The sequence below is a fragment of the Plectropomus leopardus genome, chromosome 9 (assembly GCF_026936395.1).
Source record: "Plectropomus leopardus strain MGB_pleo_1.0 chromosome 9, ASM2693639v1, whole genome shotgun sequence".
NCBI lineage: Eukaryota > Metazoa > Chordata > Actinopteri > Perciformes > Serranidae > Plectropomus > Plectropomus leopardus.
The window spans coordinates 20,975,541-20,993,369 of NC_142184.1; the positions used below are offsets into that span (position 1 = coordinate 20,975,541).

The 17,829-nt window shown below is 41.6% G+C and overlaps 1 protein-coding gene across 6 annotated transcripts in view; it reads right to left on the reverse strand.

The window, feature by feature from the left end:
- Nucleotides 1-1,941: 1,941 nt before the first annotated feature.
- The window catches only part of scn8aa (sodium channel, voltage gated, type VIII, alpha subunit a), a 63,513-nt gene continuing 47,625 nt past the window's right edge, over nucleotides 1,942-17,829 (reverse strand). For all 6 annotated transcript variants that reach the window (XM_088082203.1, XM_042491425.2, XM_042491427.2 and 3 more), the window contains exons 21-27: nucleotides 16,123-16,245; nucleotides 10,036-10,320; nucleotides 9,623-9,676; nucleotides 8,799-8,936; nucleotides 8,601-8,705; nucleotides 8,225-8,495; nucleotides 1,942-7,266 (exon numbers count right to left, since the gene is read on the reverse strand). In XM_088082203.1, the coding sequence (XP_087938329.1) occupies nucleotides 6,107-7,266; nucleotides 8,225-8,495; nucleotides 8,601-8,705; nucleotides 8,799-8,936; nucleotides 9,623-9,676; nucleotides 10,036-10,320; nucleotides 16,123-16,245 (2,136 nt within the window). In that variant the 3' untranslated portion in view covers nucleotides 1,942-6,106. The remainder of the gene's footprint in view (nucleotides 7,267-8,224; nucleotides 8,496-8,600; nucleotides 8,706-8,798; nucleotides 8,937-9,622; nucleotides 9,677-10,035; nucleotides 10,321-16,122; nucleotides 16,246-17,829) is intronic.

Consider the following 17,829-nt stretch of genomic DNA (forward strand, 5'->3'; position numbering starts at 1 on the left):
TAAAAAATGGAAATATAATAATAATAATAATAATAATAATAATAATAATAATAATAATAATAATAATAATAATAATAATAATAATGTCACTGTAATGGGATAAATAAAAGGCAATACAACAGAAAGCCAAACAGTCCTACTGAACATAATCTGGATGAAACTAGGGTAGAGTTAGGATAAAATTAAAACAAGAGGACAAATAATGTTTCATGCAGGATCCAAAATGTCAAATTAAAATAATACAAACAGACCAAAACCAACAAAACCAATACAACCACAAATTAAACAAAAATAAAATAGGTACATTTTTCCTATGATATAATAATAATAACATAATAATACATCATTATAATAATTTTGAGCTTAGCTCTCTCAACATTTCCCCCTATTTTATTTTGAATTATGTTTTCAAAGGTTATCAAACGATTTTACTCAGGTTTCAAAGGGATAAATAGCTTGTGAGAGGTGTCTGAACGCCTCACAAGAAAACTGATGTAGATAAAGGTTAAAGCACTAATAATATTCAGTGTCCCTATCATGTATATAAAAAGCCAAAGCCGCTCCCTTAAAAAGCTAATCATGGCAAAGGGAATACTGTGACACGTTTAATCGTTATATTTAGCCACGTTCAGGTCTGCCCACAGAGAAACCACATGCTCTGTGGCAACATGCTTCAGAGGGAGGGAGGTGAGAGGAAAGCGAGCAGAGGAGGAGGTGGAGGAGAGGGGGAGTGTAGGTGTGGCTGTCTAAGAATTAGGTCGAGCTCTTCCGCACGCTAAACACACATTTTATGCCTGGGTTTATAACGCTGTCATCTTTCCTGCGACCCCACCCAAGGAGCGGCAAAGCCGGGCAGAGGATGCTCGCTGCTCCCGGTACCTGCTCCAGCACCGAGGACAGCTCCTCTGCAGCGCGCGGCTGTCGTCGGCGCGTTAAATGTCGTTATCGAGCCTAATTTTGGGTTAAAAATGTCCTTTTTTTGGTGTGATTTTTTTTCTTTAAGCGTGGGAGCCGGTCTCCTAGGCAGCCGTGCATGGGCTCAAACTGATGGAGGCACTGGGCCAAACTGGGAGTGTGCTGCTGACTCAGCCTCGACTGCTGCATTAATTTATCTGCACTGCAGTGCTCCACCACCTCCCTTCCCCTTCTCTTCTCCTTACCTCCCCCCGCCTCTCCTCCTCACTCTCTCCACCTCACTGCACTCTCACCTAACCATCCTGGAGCATACCAGGGAAACAGAGACAGGGTCGATACTCGATAAAGAGCAGGTTGCCTACATATAATAGATAACATAGGTTTGTAAATATCATACAAAAAAATCCAAAAATGGAAGTAGGGCGGGGGAGGAGGAAGAGTCAGAAAGGGAGGGAGAGGAGCCAGGGAGACAACATGTTGTAATGTGACAAAAAAAGGAAAGGGGAGAGAAAGGAAAAGGGAGGGTAGTCCGTGGAGAATTTTCCTTCAGCGTGGGACAACCACATGCATCATTTACATACAATTCCAGCTGCTCTCCAAAAAGGGTTTCTGACTTCCCCTGAGAAGCAGAAACAGATCAATATCCCCCAACGTGCCTATTTCAGCCCCTTTCTCGTGAGGTTGGGAGGTTACGAGGGCGATGACTGTAATATCATACCTCCAGGCTATTTACTTTATGGCAGACCACAAACAAGAGCATCACAATGCAGATGGACTGCATAATAATGGAGCTGTAGTCCATCTTGTGCCTGTGAGGGGGGATGTTAACACGGGGCTCTTAACAAATTCAATAAGTCCATTACATTTGAAAGGCTGCCTTTCACGACCCTGTTACAACGGCACCACTCAGCTCCATTTCACAGGAGGTTTTGTGATTCAGTTGCATCCAGAAAAGTGAAATAATAGGCACAAAATGGTGACCAAAGTGGACACACAGAAGCCTGAAGGAAAAAAACAACACACGAGTTGTAACTGGAAGGCTGCTTTATTGGTAATAAAAAGGTTCGTGCTCAAATGAAGACAATCTTTCATATATTCTTACCAAGAGTCCAAGTGGTTGTGCAACACACCATCATATTGTACTGTATATCCTCTTTTATCACGGTGTCAAATGATAACAACAGTTTGAAAAGCACTTTTTAATTTTTCAGCAAAAAGAAAAAACGCCCATAATAAACCATGCTAAAAAAGAATGAGTCCTATAATCAAATATTGATACAAAAATAAATTTCAGATGGAAACAGAAACATTGAAGAAATAAACAGAAATATAGAAGGCAAGCTGCTTTTTCACAAGCCAAGTGGGTGACACACATAGCACTAAGAACAGGACATTTTTTGAGTTAGCTGTTTTTCCGTTTAACATCACACACTGTTGAATATTAAGATGAAGTGGGGTGTCTGGATGATCCTCCGGCAGTATTTCTGACTCGACATCCCTGATTAATGTTGTGCTCACCCCCAAACCTACACCCACCACAGTTTGGAAATATGTTTTTTTTCTTTGTTTTTTTTTTTGTTTTTTTCTTTGTTTTTGTTTTTTTTCAGTGTGGAATCGACATCCAAATTCGCAGAAAAAGCAGAAAAAAGGCACATGCCATTGAGTGGAACACTAGAAACAAACCGTTAAATAAAAGAAATGTGAGGATGAGAAGCAAGTACATGATTGTATGCATGTTGAGCTGTAATGGCACTGATGTGTGGGTATGGGGGGCGGGGGGGTGGGGGATATTGTCTCAGGGTGCATGAGGCAGTCAGTCACACCAGCTGACGTCCTCCGGGAAGAGATCACTGGTAAAGTTGGTGGGCAGTGAGCAGTCAACTGTGTGTGTGTTTGTGTCCGTGACAGTGGGTGTGTCCTGTATACTCAGTGAGGGTGAGAGATATGACAGTAAGTGAGAAATGTGCTGGTTACATTTTCCTTTCATCATGATCAGGCTACAATCCATGGCAAGCAGCTCCAGTAACATAGCACATGAGCCATTCCCCAACATAGAAGGGTGCTGGAAAACAACCAGTTTCAGACATCCACTGAACGTGTTGCACATAAATCAAATGTGACAAACAGTGTTCTTCTGTTTTACGTATATACATATAGACATATATGTATACATGTATATATCTTTTGTATTATATAATATCTATATTTCATTCAATTTCCGTCAACAAAGTGAAAAGTGTCTCAAAAAATCCAAAAGGTAACAAATGTGACAAAGGGCATAGCTGGAAGCCATTCTATATTATTGTTATTATTCATTTTTTGATTATTAGTAGTAACATTTTTAAAATTCCGTATTTACAAAAAACACAACAAAGCATGCCGATAAAATAAAAGAATATAATACAATATTTATAGTTTCTCTCAAAAAGTTCGTTCTTTTCAGCGATTGTGCCATTTACATCATAGCCTGCACTGTACATATATATGTTTTTGTGTTTTCTTTTTTGTCTTTTTTTTTCTTGTTTTTCGTTTTTTTCTTTTTCTTTCAAGTGTGAATGTATCATTCTAAAACATTACATCCAAGATGAGCATGGGTAAATTGGATGGCATTACTCACTCCTCCTGTGGTTCTCATTGGGAATGTATTTGGTTTCAGTGTGCAGCAGCCAAACTGATTCGGAGACCTCATATTGTAAACAGACCTCAGTTATTATTACAGACAGGGGGTTCTGGTACAGGCAGTGTTAAACACACCAAAATGGCATTAGTGGTGCGACGAAGGACGCCAGATTTACATCCAGTCATCCCATTATAAATAGGACCATCACTCCTGTGTAGAAAAGAAATGGCAGGAACACTGAAGGAGGCAGTTGTGTTTTGTCTACCATTTGACAAAGCCTCGGGTTGTTGTTTTTTTTTTTTTTTTGTATGAAAAACACCCACAAAGCTTATTATACAACATAGCTGCGTCGATGTGAGGCCTGCTGATGTTTAATCTCGGCAAGTGTTTGCATTTCCGCCTCCATCTCTGGCTAATTACGTTTGAAGCGGGTGATAGTACTTGAAAGCCTGCACGTATGTGAAAAGATGGTGCGAGCCTGGGTCCAACACCACACAGTGTTTAAGAGGTCCCACAAAAGCACAATGATACACTGACAAACATGGGACTTTCAGCACTCCGACTCAGACCAAAGCACTATTCTCTTCTTCTGCTCTTCCATTTCTCTCTTGTTCTCATGGCAGTCAGTCAAAAACCCTGAAGGGAGGGGCTCTACCTTTTTATTATTGGTCCACGTTTTGTGTTATTTATCACCCAGCCACCTTCCTGAAACCTCAGACGAAATCCATTTGATTCTACAGTCAAAACCACAGAGCCCTTCATGGCAGTCCACCTTCCATACATGCTAGGCACGACAAGGCATGTCCTTGTGATAACGCTCTGCTAACTCTGCTGTGTCAGATGGTCAGTGTCACACTCACTGATCAGATCCTTTTCTGAGAATGATTGCATCACAAGGACATCAGAGAAGGAATTCAAGGCTTTTTTTTTCTAAAGCTGGCAACTCAATTGTCCAAAAAGCACTGCCTAAGACATCACTTGTCGGGAAATTCTGATGTGGGTCTAACAGAGTACAAAACCTGAAATGAATCAGTCAGTTAAGAGTACTGTCTAATGTATCTACCTAAATGTTCTCAGTTTTCTTCCAGTAGCCCAAAACAAAAACAATATCAAAAATATGAAACCACATTTTCGTCTCTTCTCCTAGAACTACAGCATTATAGGGGATACCTATTGACACGTTAGTACGCCAGACCCTTGCTGGTGCCAGTTATGGATTCCTTGGCATGAAACATGACCTGCTCTCATTGCCGCAACAGGAAAGTGACTGTATGATGGAAGTAAGTAAACAAAGAGATGTAAGCCCCAGATTTGTTTCAGCATGTGGCCCTCCAAATCTGTGCATCCTCACCAAGAGGATATCCTGCTTCCTAACACTCACACACTCTACACTCTTTCTACACTACTAACATTCAGAGCACCAAAAAACTAGCGTGTTGCTGGGTGATCTGACTTTGCCTCTGAGTGCTTACACCCTTCATTTACCTGAAATTTTAATGACGGGCTGAATCAAAAGATCTGTCTAAAAGGAAAGCTAGTGAAGGGCAGGATCATACAACTACCATTCCCCCAATATCCTATATATCATTATCCATTTTCTGGTTATAGTTCTCATAATTTCCCCAGTGGACAGCCTCAAACTACAGTCAAGCCACTGCAGTGGTCTGAGAATTAGTGTCTTGTGGACTATGATTACTCATGCATGATTCCTGATCAAAACATGCCTTCATGCAAGTCATTTCTATGCATTGAACAAGCACAATAATTATTATTTACCTGGAACTCGGCCTGAGCAAGTCTCCTTCAGCCCAAGTCAAAACAATGACTAATGACCCCGACCCAGTCAGTGTGAAAGCCCATGTAGAAAATGTCTTTTTCAATGTCAGTATAACAAAGAGGAAATGAAAAGACTAGTGACATGGGCTAAATGTTATCTTTTTTGCTGCTCAAATAATGTAAAGATGCAAGTATACTCAGCACAAACAAACAAAAAAAATCTTTGTCTACGGTTCTGGGTTTCCCCCTCCCTCGCTAGTGTTTCCTTCCTAGCTAAACTTGCTTGGTTTGATTATTGTTTTTGTTCTGATAAAGATGGTAAACGCGGTGTTACAGACTCTCCTTTAGACTGCTAATACAGTTCTAGTGGGATCTATGCGATCCAGTCCCGTAGCATTGGAGCTTTGCTGCGGGGGGTCCACACTTGGTGGTGGCAGGGATTTTGCAATTCTTCAATCATCTAGCAGAGATTTCAGTGCCTTGGCAGTTGGTCCCCAAAGAAGTGTGTCATTGGCCAGCACACTGCGAGTCATTTTGTATTTGTTCCTCATTTTTATGAACTTGGTCACTATGCAGCAAAGTTCCGTGGTAAACTGATTGTGTTTGGTTCAGCTGTCTTTGACGACATAAGAAACCACATTGCCTCAGTAATATTGAGTCTGTAAACATTTTTTTGTATATTTTTGTTTGTTTTTTTTTCTTACTTGCAAATGATCACTTTTTCTACATTTGTTGGGTTTTGGGCTCAGAGTCTCATCTCGCTGTGTTTCGTTGGAATTTGTGAGTCACTGAACTTTAACACTTGGATTCCCACTCATCTTTTTGGTTTTTGTCCTTCTCTTTCCTGGCCCATTCCTCCTTGTTTTCATCCTGCTTCTCCTTGTCGGGTTTGGTCACGCTGTCGTAAGAGGGCAGTGAGGCTGTGGATGGTGTGCTCTCCTTCTTCTCTTGGTTGGTCCCGCCGTTCTCAAGCTTGTCGTTATTAAAAATGTGGCGCTTGAAGATGATGCCGCGCCGGATGAGGTGGCTGCGGTAGGCATTCTGGATAGTTCTGGCGGAGACATCCTCCTGTTTGCGGCGGAGAGTGGTGGTGATGGGTTCATACGACACCTTGGAGGGGTTGGCTGCCACAAAACGCTCCTCCATCTGTTGCCTCAGCATGTCCAACTCACCACTATCACCAAGCACTCGCTTTGTGAAGGCAAACAGGATGTCCAGGCAGTGAATGCGATCGCCGCTCACCATGGGCATGTCCATCGCAATTAGTTCTATAGTGTTGGGCTTTGGCACACGGAGTGGGTGCTCCAGGGCATCAGCAAAGTCAGACAGCTTGGCAAAAGTGATGAACTGAGAGGCAGTGGGGTCAAACTTCTCCCAGATCTCGTAGAAGGTCTCAAAGTCGTCCTCACTCAGTGGATCGGCACTTTCCTCTGTGGCCACACTGAAGTTCTCCAGGATGATGGCAATGTACATGTTGACCACAATTAGGAAAGAAATGATGATATACATGACAAAAAAGAAGATTCCCACTGAGGGGTTACCACAGTCGCCCTTCACGGATGTACCAGGGTTCTCCAAATTGGGATCGCAGTCTGGTGGGTAGTTGAGGATTGGCAGTAGCAGACCGTCCCATCCAGCCGATGTGGTGATCATGAACAAAATGATCATGCTGTTTCCAAAGGTCTCAAAATTGTACAAGTCATCAATTCCTGCTCCGTGTTTTACGTAGCCAAAGTTAGACATGCCGAAGATGGAAAAGATGAACATAACCAGGAAGAGCAGTAGGCCGATGTTGAACAGGGCTGGCAGTGACATCATCAGAGCAAAGAGTAAAGTCCTTATTCCTTTAGCTCCTTTGATCAGACGCAGGATACGGCCAATACGAGCCAACCTGATCACCCTGAACAGCGTCGGTGACACAAAGTACTTCTCAATGAGGTCAGCCAGGAACATACCTGAGAGAAAGGAAAGAGCAAAGGAAGAGAATACCATCAGAATACAGCAGGCTCAGGCCCAATCGCATTTATTTTTTCCCCTACCCTTTATAAGTGCCAACATGCCCATCAGAACAGCGTTACAAGGGGCAGTAGTTGAAAACTCCTCCTATGAAACAGGACAACGCTTCAAGACCTTGATACATCACTGGTACGCTGGTGTTTGCATAACCAGATGCGACTTGGGTTACTGGACATTGCAAATATGGCCTCTTTTGCAGTGATTTCTTTTGCGTGGGCACCAGGCAGCCTTTTGCGGCTGTCTGGTCGCTCATGATTCATTCATCACTTAAGTTGCATACTCTGAATCAATCAAACTAGTCATCAAATAAAAAGGAACACTGCTTCATTACAAGGCCACTAGCGGTGTTATGGAGGCAAATGCCAATCTGCACTAACATTAAAGGAGCAATGACAAGTGCAGAGGATTTGCTGCTGGACTAAATTTCGGGGGTCATATGACATCAAACGGGGGCAATGGGACATGAAAATATGTCAAAATGTGGGATTATCATACACAGATCATCCACGTTGAGACATCTGTATACTAGCAATTTTTTTGTGATGCTTGTAAATCCTAAATAAAAGGACCATAACATATTGAAAGGGCATTAAACTAAGTTAATAGGATTGTTATTGTAAATTCTAAATCTGATTTAACCATGAAAATAATTTTCTTTTGTTACTTGTTACTTTCTCTTAATGCTCAGATTTTCTCCAAAAACTCCATTTGGAGGGCCTCATTGCCCTAACACTTTGCCCTCCATGTCTATACCAACAAGAACAGGGATGCCCTACCCACGGGCATGAATGCACATAAAGCGCTGACTGGTAGGGACCAGGTATGTATTGGGATTAAGCCTTGGTACTTATCAAGCTACTCCCTCATCGCTCTGTGTCTTTCACCCCCCTCACTCACCGACAATAGATAGAATGACCACCACCACATCGAAGATATTCCAGCCATTGGTGAAGTAATAGTGGCGAAGGGCAAAGAGCTTCAGCAAGAACTCTGTGGTGAAAACCACAATAAAGATGAAGTTGACCCAGTAGAGGACATTCTCTGTTTCATCCGACTGATCGTCTGTTTCCACCATCATGGTGACCATGTTGAGGCAGATGAGAATCATGATGGAGATGTCAAAGACTTGCTGCGTCACAAAGTCAAACACCATGCCCTGGATCTTGTTCTGTGAGCAGACAGAAACAAAAAAAGAAATTTACTAAGGTTTCAAACAAATTATGTGCTGAATAATTTGAGCACTTTAGAGGAGAAAACCAGAAAAAAAACATACCTGTGGCCGAGGAATAGGTTTTTGTGGCTTTTTGGACCCCAGTTTTTTCATGGCATTGTAGTATTTTTTCTGTTCCTCTGTCATGAATATATCCTGACCTCCAAAGTAAAGGGATAAACAAAGATTTGGTTATAATCATACCCTGACACTACAGCAACTACAGCAAAACAGGGGCTAGGAAACCAGAACGGGTCTTATCTTTTTCTTCTGTTGGTTGAAGTTGTCAATGATCACACCAATGAAGAGGTTGAGGGTGAAGAAGGAGCCAAATATGATGAAAACAACAAAGTAGATGTACATGTAGATGTTGACTTCATAGTCGGGCTGGTCTTCCACCTGTAAGGGAGGCAAAATATTAAAGGTAATGTTACATTTTATTAACAAATTTAAGGAAACAATTTGACATTTTAGGAAGGACAATAATTTGCTTTCTTGAGTCACATGAAAATATCGATCACTCCCGTATCTGTACAGAAAATATGGGGCTAACTCCACTAGCCAGCTCGCTTAGCATAGCATAACAACTGCAAACAGGCGAAACAGCTAAGACTCCCTAAAAACATGAAGTTTGCCGGAGGGTGCCTTACGTCCTTTATGTTGTGGGCATGATGGTCAGTCTCGCTGACTCGCATTGGGTCGTCATGTCACCTTATTGATAAGCTGGCAAAACTGTCACCTAGAACTGAACTGTCAACTGTCTACTAGAAAGTTGTTTAGTAACCTAAATTTTGCCTTAAACACAGAGAGTTAGAGAGTCTGGAAACAGCTAGCCTGGCTTTGTCCAAAGCAAACAAAACCCTCCTAGCAGCACCCAGTTCATTAATCTGGGTCATTTTCTAAAGTTAGTCGGGGCTATGCTGGTCTTTCTGCTAAGTGAAGTTTGCTGGCTGCTGGTGGGAGCTTCGATCTTTTCATCTAACTCTCAGCAAGAGAATGAATAAATACTTTTCCTTTAAGACCTGCTTGCAAATCATCTGGCATACAGCTTTACAATATATATATTAAAGTAACGATGACTATACCTCTCTGGAATCCACAGCCGCGTACATAATGTCCATCCAACCTTTGAACGTGGCCTTTCAAAAGAGAGATATGACTAAATACATTTATAGGAACCAAAAATTGTAAAGTGAAATCAAAAAGACTCAAACCGAAACTGATGCATGTCCTGTGGTACAGCTTGTGCATGGACAAAAAAATAACCCCAAGAAGATGAAGGAAAAGGGCGTGGAGAAACACCAAATATACGCAATGAATAGGAACAGACTGCCTCAGAGTACTGTGAAAACAAGTAGTTTGAGTTTGAAGCAACAACAAACCCTCAGGTGGCGCACAGAAAGAAAAAAAACAACAGAAAAGTGCAAAGGAAAATGAGAAAACCACATTAGCATGAAATTAGAAAATGGAGTGAGGAGAGGAGGAGTGACACTCTCACCACTTGCAACAGGGCCAGGTATCCAGCGCCCACATTGTCAAAGTTGATCTTGACGTTCTTCCACCTGACCTCAGTAAAGTTTTGTTTCATGAGGGCCTCACACTGAGTCTTGTTGTTCACCACGTCGACTGGAAAGTATTCCTCTGACGTCTCATTGAAACAGTAGTAGTACTTGCCCGCAAACAAGTTGACCCCCATGATACTGAAAATCAGCCAAAAGATGAGGCAAACCAGCAACACATTCATAATGGAAGGGATGGCACCCACCAAGGCGTTGACTACCACCTAGACCAGACCAGGGAAGACAGGATATGACATGAGAACCAGGAAATAAACACAGCTCTTTTAACCCCTCCGACAAGACACTACATACTGTTATGGCATTACACTAAAAGCTTAAATCAAGCTTTTTAACCCCTTTGTTACAGGTGGAGTTAAAAGCAATCCTATTATGGTTTAATGTGGTTGAGAATAAGCATTGCTCACCAGCATGATGTACATACTGAAGCGTGGGGGATTAATGGGAAGGAGAGCTGTATCAGTCCCTTTCTAATTAGAGCAGCACTGATGTGACTTTGCGATGCTCTTTGATCTGTTGAAGCATGCGGCTAAAAGTGCTTCAGGGATACTCAGACACACACACACACACACACTTGTAACAGGGCAAATGCTTTTTGTGATAAACATACATAAAATTACAGCAAAATCCCAGTCTATTATTTTTATGTTTTAAACATGGTAGAATAATCATATTATATTGTACATGACATTAATGTCACTGACATGTAGTGTGTAATACCTATACCTGCCATATACTACAAGACTTTGAAAAAACAGAAGACAAACTCCTTCTACCTCAATATAACATTAACAATTTCTTATGTGTCTGCAAATACACATGACCCAAGAACATGGTGTCATATGTTGACAATATTCTTATTAATTCAGCATCAATATTATCTATTAAGATACACTGTATATAAGTTGGTTAGCGTCGCTAATTTAGTGGGAGGTGACCGTGGAAATGAGAGCTGAAATTTTTAAAAAACTAGGGTTTCTCACTAATATAAGTGTTTATACTGTTTGAGATACACACTGAATTAAACAAAGACTATATTCCTTAAAAGTTGTTTGGTGTAAGGCCGGCATTAGTTAATGGTCACACATAGTATAATGTGTCAGAGAAAACGTGCATGTCAGTTCCTATAAATAATAGAAGAAAAAAAAAACAGATATGGTGAGTTCATGTACTGTAAATTATTGTAGTAATTATACACTTAACAATATATCTGATTTGAATGATTTCTTCCATTAGATTACAGACAAACATACACACAAACACACACTCCATATGTGCACACACCTCTTCCCAAAAGTGGTTTTCTTAAGCTTTGTCGCTCTAAAGACTTACAGTTAAAACTCTTAATGCACCCATTATTATTTCACCTCTACTTAAATGCATTAAATAGAAGTAAATATTTTTTAAAGCATTAAATGGGAGCATTTTTGACTGTGTTGTTATGAATAGAGTTTATATTCGGACAAAATATCTTATATTTCTACATGTTTACTTGATAAAGCTTACAATGTCATTAAGAAGTGTTTGCCATACCACTATGAAGTGTCCACTCGAACCACCCCAACCTCACACAGTCAATATTCTTAATCTTGCTGACCCTTTCCCATGACTAAGTCAAACAATATATCACTAAAGCAGTAAAAAAAAAAATCAAATAAAGTATAATTCCCACCACCCCAAATCCAGACCTTTCTAATAACCCATACTGATTCCCCGTAGATTTATCATAGCCAGTAACAAGCTCAGCACATAGTGAACCGCTCACTACCAGTGTTAGGCAGGCCGACCAGCAGCTCTCAGGCAGACAGCTGAGCATGCATGTCTTTGGCAGACTCGTTTTGTGGAGCCATATTCCCTCCTCATTACAGACAGACAGGGAGGAGCGCTGGAGCAGGATTCTCTCAGCGAGTACACAACCTTCACAGGCTTGTGCTAAATCTTAAATTTGAGCTGTACAGAGGGCACACTGTTGAAATATTCTGTCTGATATAAGCCGCTAAAAGAAAAATGATTTTAGGATGTTTTTTGAACACAATTACAGGCCTTAAAACCACCACAGTGTTGCCATTGCACTCGCTGAGAGAATGACTCCTTGCTCTATCTGAGATACAATTGAACCGCTTTCAAAGATTCAGTGTTTAAAAAAAAAAGAATTAGGCCATGCTGTGTGGAAAGCATTCTCAGAAAGAGGGAAAATGGCTTTCAAAAATGCATAATGTGCATCAGCAGTTATAGTACATGCGTGTTACATGGCATTGTGCAATCTCAAGAACCGCTCAAATAAATAAATAAATAAATAGAGAAATGTGTGGATAGAGAGATAGCGGCTAAAGAGGTAATGGTTGAAGCTTTGCTTGCTTGTGCGTCTGACGAGCCATTCTGATATTTACATGGCAAATATCTACAGCACAATATGGCTGAACTCTTATATGTGTGGCCTGCTCACAGTGATGACAGGTCATTTGAGCTACTGGGCTTTGGAAGTTACATCCAAAAGCCCCATGACAGCTTGCAAAAATAAAACCACCAAAATTATTGTCATTTCAAAATCTTTGGTGTAACTTAAACGTCAGCAGGTTCGTCAGCAAAAAGGGGATTTACTCAAAGTGGGGTAAATATGGCTAGAGATGTTGTCATTCCTGTACAATGCATTGCTCAAAAAAGTAAGACCAAGATTACAAAGCAGCATTAAGAGAAAGAGAGAGCAAAGTAGGTAGTCGGAACAGCCCGTAATCATTGCATGTTAAGCAGTGCAATGTGTCCAATTGAAGCTGCACTGCTTGCTTGGCGCTGTTGAGTTGCGTTGGCTTCTGCGATGCCATAATACTCAACCAGCGGGGATATAAACGTTCTCATCATTCTAACTCTCCAGAATCTCTTTCATAGGGTGTCATCTCTCCATTCATGTACTTCCCTATTCATTTATTTATTGCTTTGACCTCAATTTTTTCCGTTTTCCGTTTCAACAAAATGGTAACTCGATTGATGAACATAGACATTACAGTCAGAAATTGATACAGCAGGATCAAATTCCTCTGTTTGTTTCCCTTTGCATGACTGGGCCACCCTCACCTTGCTTACCACATACACCCAGTGAATAAGGTCATTCATTGGGGCACTGGTATTAGCGTTATTACACTCTATAGAGCAAGTGTGCCATGATTTCCAACCCCAAAAATGACATAATAATCAAAAGCTCTTTTTCCCGTCCCAGAATTAATAATTAAACCTATAAAATTTTAGTGAAACGTTCACGACAACATTCATAAAGCCTATCCAGGGCCTAAAAGCACTGATGTCTGGTCATGTGCAACGGCATCACATTTTAGTCGCTGGATATCTCGTATGAATGAGACGATAAATTTACAATCAATCCACCCACTACACTAATGCACAGGCCTTCTTCTCCTGCTGGTCTGTCATTTTTGGGACGTACTGAAGAGGGGCGACACATTGTCTGTCTAGGGTTGAAAGTGTTGTCCGAACTCTGTAGTGTTAGTAAACCTCTGGGTCCCCACCCAGCCAGTCCCAGAACTCAAAGTCAGAGTTTAACTGGGCCCGTTGTTGCCTCCCAGTTTCACTTCCTGTGGGAGTGGAAGGCAACAGGAAGCCAGGGCCTGCTGTATGCGTGACAGTTATGTGGTGCCATGACATGACAGCAGTAATGCCTTATGTGAAATGGCAGCCTAGCATATTTGCTAAGCTTCTGCCTGCTTTCCCAAAGGAAGGCACTAAAAATGATTTTAAGTATCTAATACAGACAATGTTTAGCAACATTTACAGTAATAACCTGCCACCATAATAGACTGAGATCAGTCAGTCGGATGGTAGGATCCAAAGTGCTGAAGCTGGCAGAAGCTTAACAAATATTTTCCTCCCAAAGCCACAACACTGAGTGTGTGTGGTTTCTGTTTCAGTCCCTGATGCTGAAAGATCCTGGACAAGCAGGAGAGAGTGTGGTGACCCTCCAACAGTCCAACCCAGCCAAACCGGGTTGAGGTGGAGTGAGTCGTGGAGGGATAGAGGGAAGGGTGGAGTGGGTGCTGCACAGTGCTGCACATGTGGGGCTGAGGAGGAGGTGGGGAGGGGCTGAGGTGAAGAGGAGAAGCTCAAACTAGAAGACAAGGCAACCAGTCCAAGCATAGTGAGTAGTAAAAGAGAAAGAGAATTAAAGAGAAAGAAAGGGAAGGGGGGGAGGGGGGGGGGCGACTACGGGTGACAACAACCAGGTGCAACCTATTGCTACCACCAGTCACAGAGACAACCAATCAGATATGCTAGGAGAAGACAGCTGATGCAACCAGAGGTTCTGTCCGGAGTGATTTCTGCTCTGTAAGGGCACGGTCACACATAAGCGAATGACAATTTGCATTTTGTTAGATAGCACAAGGAGGTTTTAAAAAAAAAAGACTTCACGGCATCAGGCATTATCACTTGTGCAGTAAAATCTGGTCTGCATTTTCCAAAATGCTCAATAGCTGGCGCATTATCAAATTACACTGGGATAATTGATTTGTTCCAGTGAGGCGTCTGCGGTCGGCCTTGGATTGAAATGTATTAAGAATTATAGTTCTGCAATTATCGCAAAGATCTTTAATAAAAGACCATAAACAAATGCTCTCTATATGAAAATAATCCACAGCCACTTTTTTGAGTGTATCCAAAAGGCTTTGTCAGGCAAAACCCACCAAAGGAGACTAGGAAATAGCGCCCCCAATATTGGCTCATTAGATACAGCAACTACAGCCAATGACCGTCAAGCAGGGTCGACCACACACAACACAACGTGTGCCGGGTTTGAAGCCAATTCTAATCATGGCCAAACAGTGGAATTAAAAATTTCCAAGTCTGTTGTGATGCCTTTGGGGCCAAAAAGACTTTTTCCCCATAGAATTACAATCTGAAAAAAAAAGTTTTGTTTTTTTTTTTATTGAGCGTCACAACCTGATGAGAGCGCAAGTCTGTAATGTACTAGCTTTATGGGCCAAACATGCAGAAGATCCTGGTAACTTAATACCCGGGAACACAAACATTTTTTTGGCCCCAATGCTCCACTAAGCAGCTTTCAATGGGAATGAATGGAGCCCTGCCTTGAATGCTATATCCCGATCTCTTTATACATCCATCCTGGAAGCAAATGTTTTATTCACCCCTTCACTCGCATGAATGGAAGTCAACAGGAAGTGAATATTTGCAATTGTCAATTTCACGCATCTGTCATCGTGCCCTCAATCACTTCCTGTACAAATTGGACGAATTCCTCTAAATGGTTGTTTTGCAGCCGCCCTGTATGCTGAGTTTTGGTGTGACTGGTTGGGCAGAGGTTTTGGTGTCCTGCAGCTCCCCGGTTCCTGCTGGTTGTTCTCGATGCCAGATGCATTGAGGGATGGTGTGAGCTGGGAGGGAGGGGGTGGGGTGGGGGTTTATGGGAGCGGGGGGCATGTAGAGGGAGGGGGAGGTGTCTTATTTAAAAGCAGTGGTTGAGAATCAGGCCAAATGAGGAGCTAATTGTTGATTTGAATGCTCTGTGAGATGGCATGTAAGTTTGGTTAGCTTTGACCAATTTCACATTCACTTTCGCCAATCAAGAAGAAACAAAGTCAGATGAAGTATCAGAATTTCTACTTTGTCACTTATGTGATGAGGCAGCTTTGTGAAAAAATATATCTTGTCATGTAATTTTTATTGTGAAACAAATCAATTTGTATGTAGTTTAATAAAATTCAATTGAAATGAATATTTTTCTGCTGGCAATACAACTTTACTGTTACTTTACTCAGTCTCCCAGCTGCATCATGACTTGTTCTTTGGCTCTAACAAAGGCATGGTACAGGATTGCGCATGGAAAGGTGACTTCTTGGCTTTCATTTCCTGGTCTTAAAAACAATCCCCCAATATTTTTTTATTTTTTGATCTCTTAGTTGTTGTTTTTTTAAAATCAGTTCTAGCATGCTTTAAACTGTTGAATGGGCATGCGGAAGGATCAGCTGCTTAGCTTTGGATCTTACCCTCATCCCTTCAAAACGTGACAAGGCTCTGAGGGGTCTCAAGGCCCTTAGTGTCCTGAGTGATTTAATGGGCCCTAGATCGGAGTAGCCCAGCGCATTAGCTACAAGGCTGACTATAGACACCTACACAAAAACAGAGAAGCAAAAGAGGTTCCAAACTGTTAGAAGTGAGAATATTCACTAGGGAAGAGAGACGGCCCTGGCATAGGCGGAGAGTTGCTTGACATACACACATAAATCTATGCATGTATATGCATGTATAATATTGCGTTTATACATGCATATACACTGAGAGAGAAGGTCAATGTTTAGTATAGGTTTTATGTGTGTAGTATTTTTAGTAGCAGTACGCCATAGGGATTGTTTGTCTGTTATTTTGGGGCAGTTGACAAGGTGTGAAAAGTCCTTTGTACCTGCAAAGAAATTTGTAGTTGAGAGAGAGAAAGAGAGAGAGAGAGAGAGGAGAGAGAGACATAAGACTCAAATAGAGGGTAAATTAGGCAGAAAAGAGTGCTACATGATTTAGTAAAGATACAAGCGAAGGGACTGGGGGAGCATAGGAAGAGGAGTTTGGGAGGGAGGAAAGGAGAGAGGTTACCCTGTAGAAGCTGATAAAAACCCAACAGACTTGAGAGCCTTACCCTTGCCCCTCTAACATTGTCTCTCCATGTCGCTCTCGGGCTGAGGCATAAAATCCCATATAATTTAAGACAGACAAACTAATGGAACCTAAGAGAAAGAATACAAGTAAACATGTACAAGTGTGTCATTTTGCCATTTTCTTTCTCAGACATCAAATCAAATTGTCACAAAGCATTTAGAGTCAAACAGGAGAGCCACAGTCACATGAAACCACGCACAAGAAACAGGGATGGAGGTTAAGGGCAGACCGGATATAGTTATTAGCACTGGATGGCACTGAAAGGACAAAAATACACAGAATACAGTCGAGTTACACACAGTTAACAATAACAGCACACAACCTCAAAGAAATTGGTACAGTCCCTCTCACATCCAGCAGCAGCCACCAAGGCATTACAGCAGCCAAAGAACTATTTACAGTTTTATCATTAGTTAAAAGCACTCACTGTCCGTTAATTATGTCATTAATTCACTAAACTGTCAAAGCAAAATAGTGAATGTCGAGAACTCTCATCGCCATAATAAATCAATGTATATGTAGGCAAAATGGCCTGTTTTGGTTTGATAATTGTGAATGACCAATAGCTCTGAGTCATATAGCTGATCTAAGCCAAACTCATATATAGTAATTGGGAATTGGACAGTGGGGATTGTGGTCAATACGATGCACTAATGTTCTTTGAGGGCGAAAAGTGCAGGAATGGCTTGGCCTTGATGAAGTCATCTCAAGCGTGCTGAGACGGCCATTACATGCTGTCTGCTGCACAGGGAAGCTTTGTAATGAAGGATTCTTTGGCTGAATGCAGATTATTCTCGATGCAAAATGCAGGAGGAGTGGGCAGCCGTTTTAGAATTAGGTCATATGGAGAGAAATTTGTTTGTTCAAGAATAAATACATGATCACAGGACCCACATCCCCGGGAAGTCTTTTCATTTTTTCCAAACTGCGATCTCGGTCTGGATGCTGGAGGGACTGAAACAGGGGGAGTACCAGTTCCTTACAAATAAGGAAAAATATCAACAGTGAACACATGTGAAAGCACCTCCAACCAGCCACCGACACCA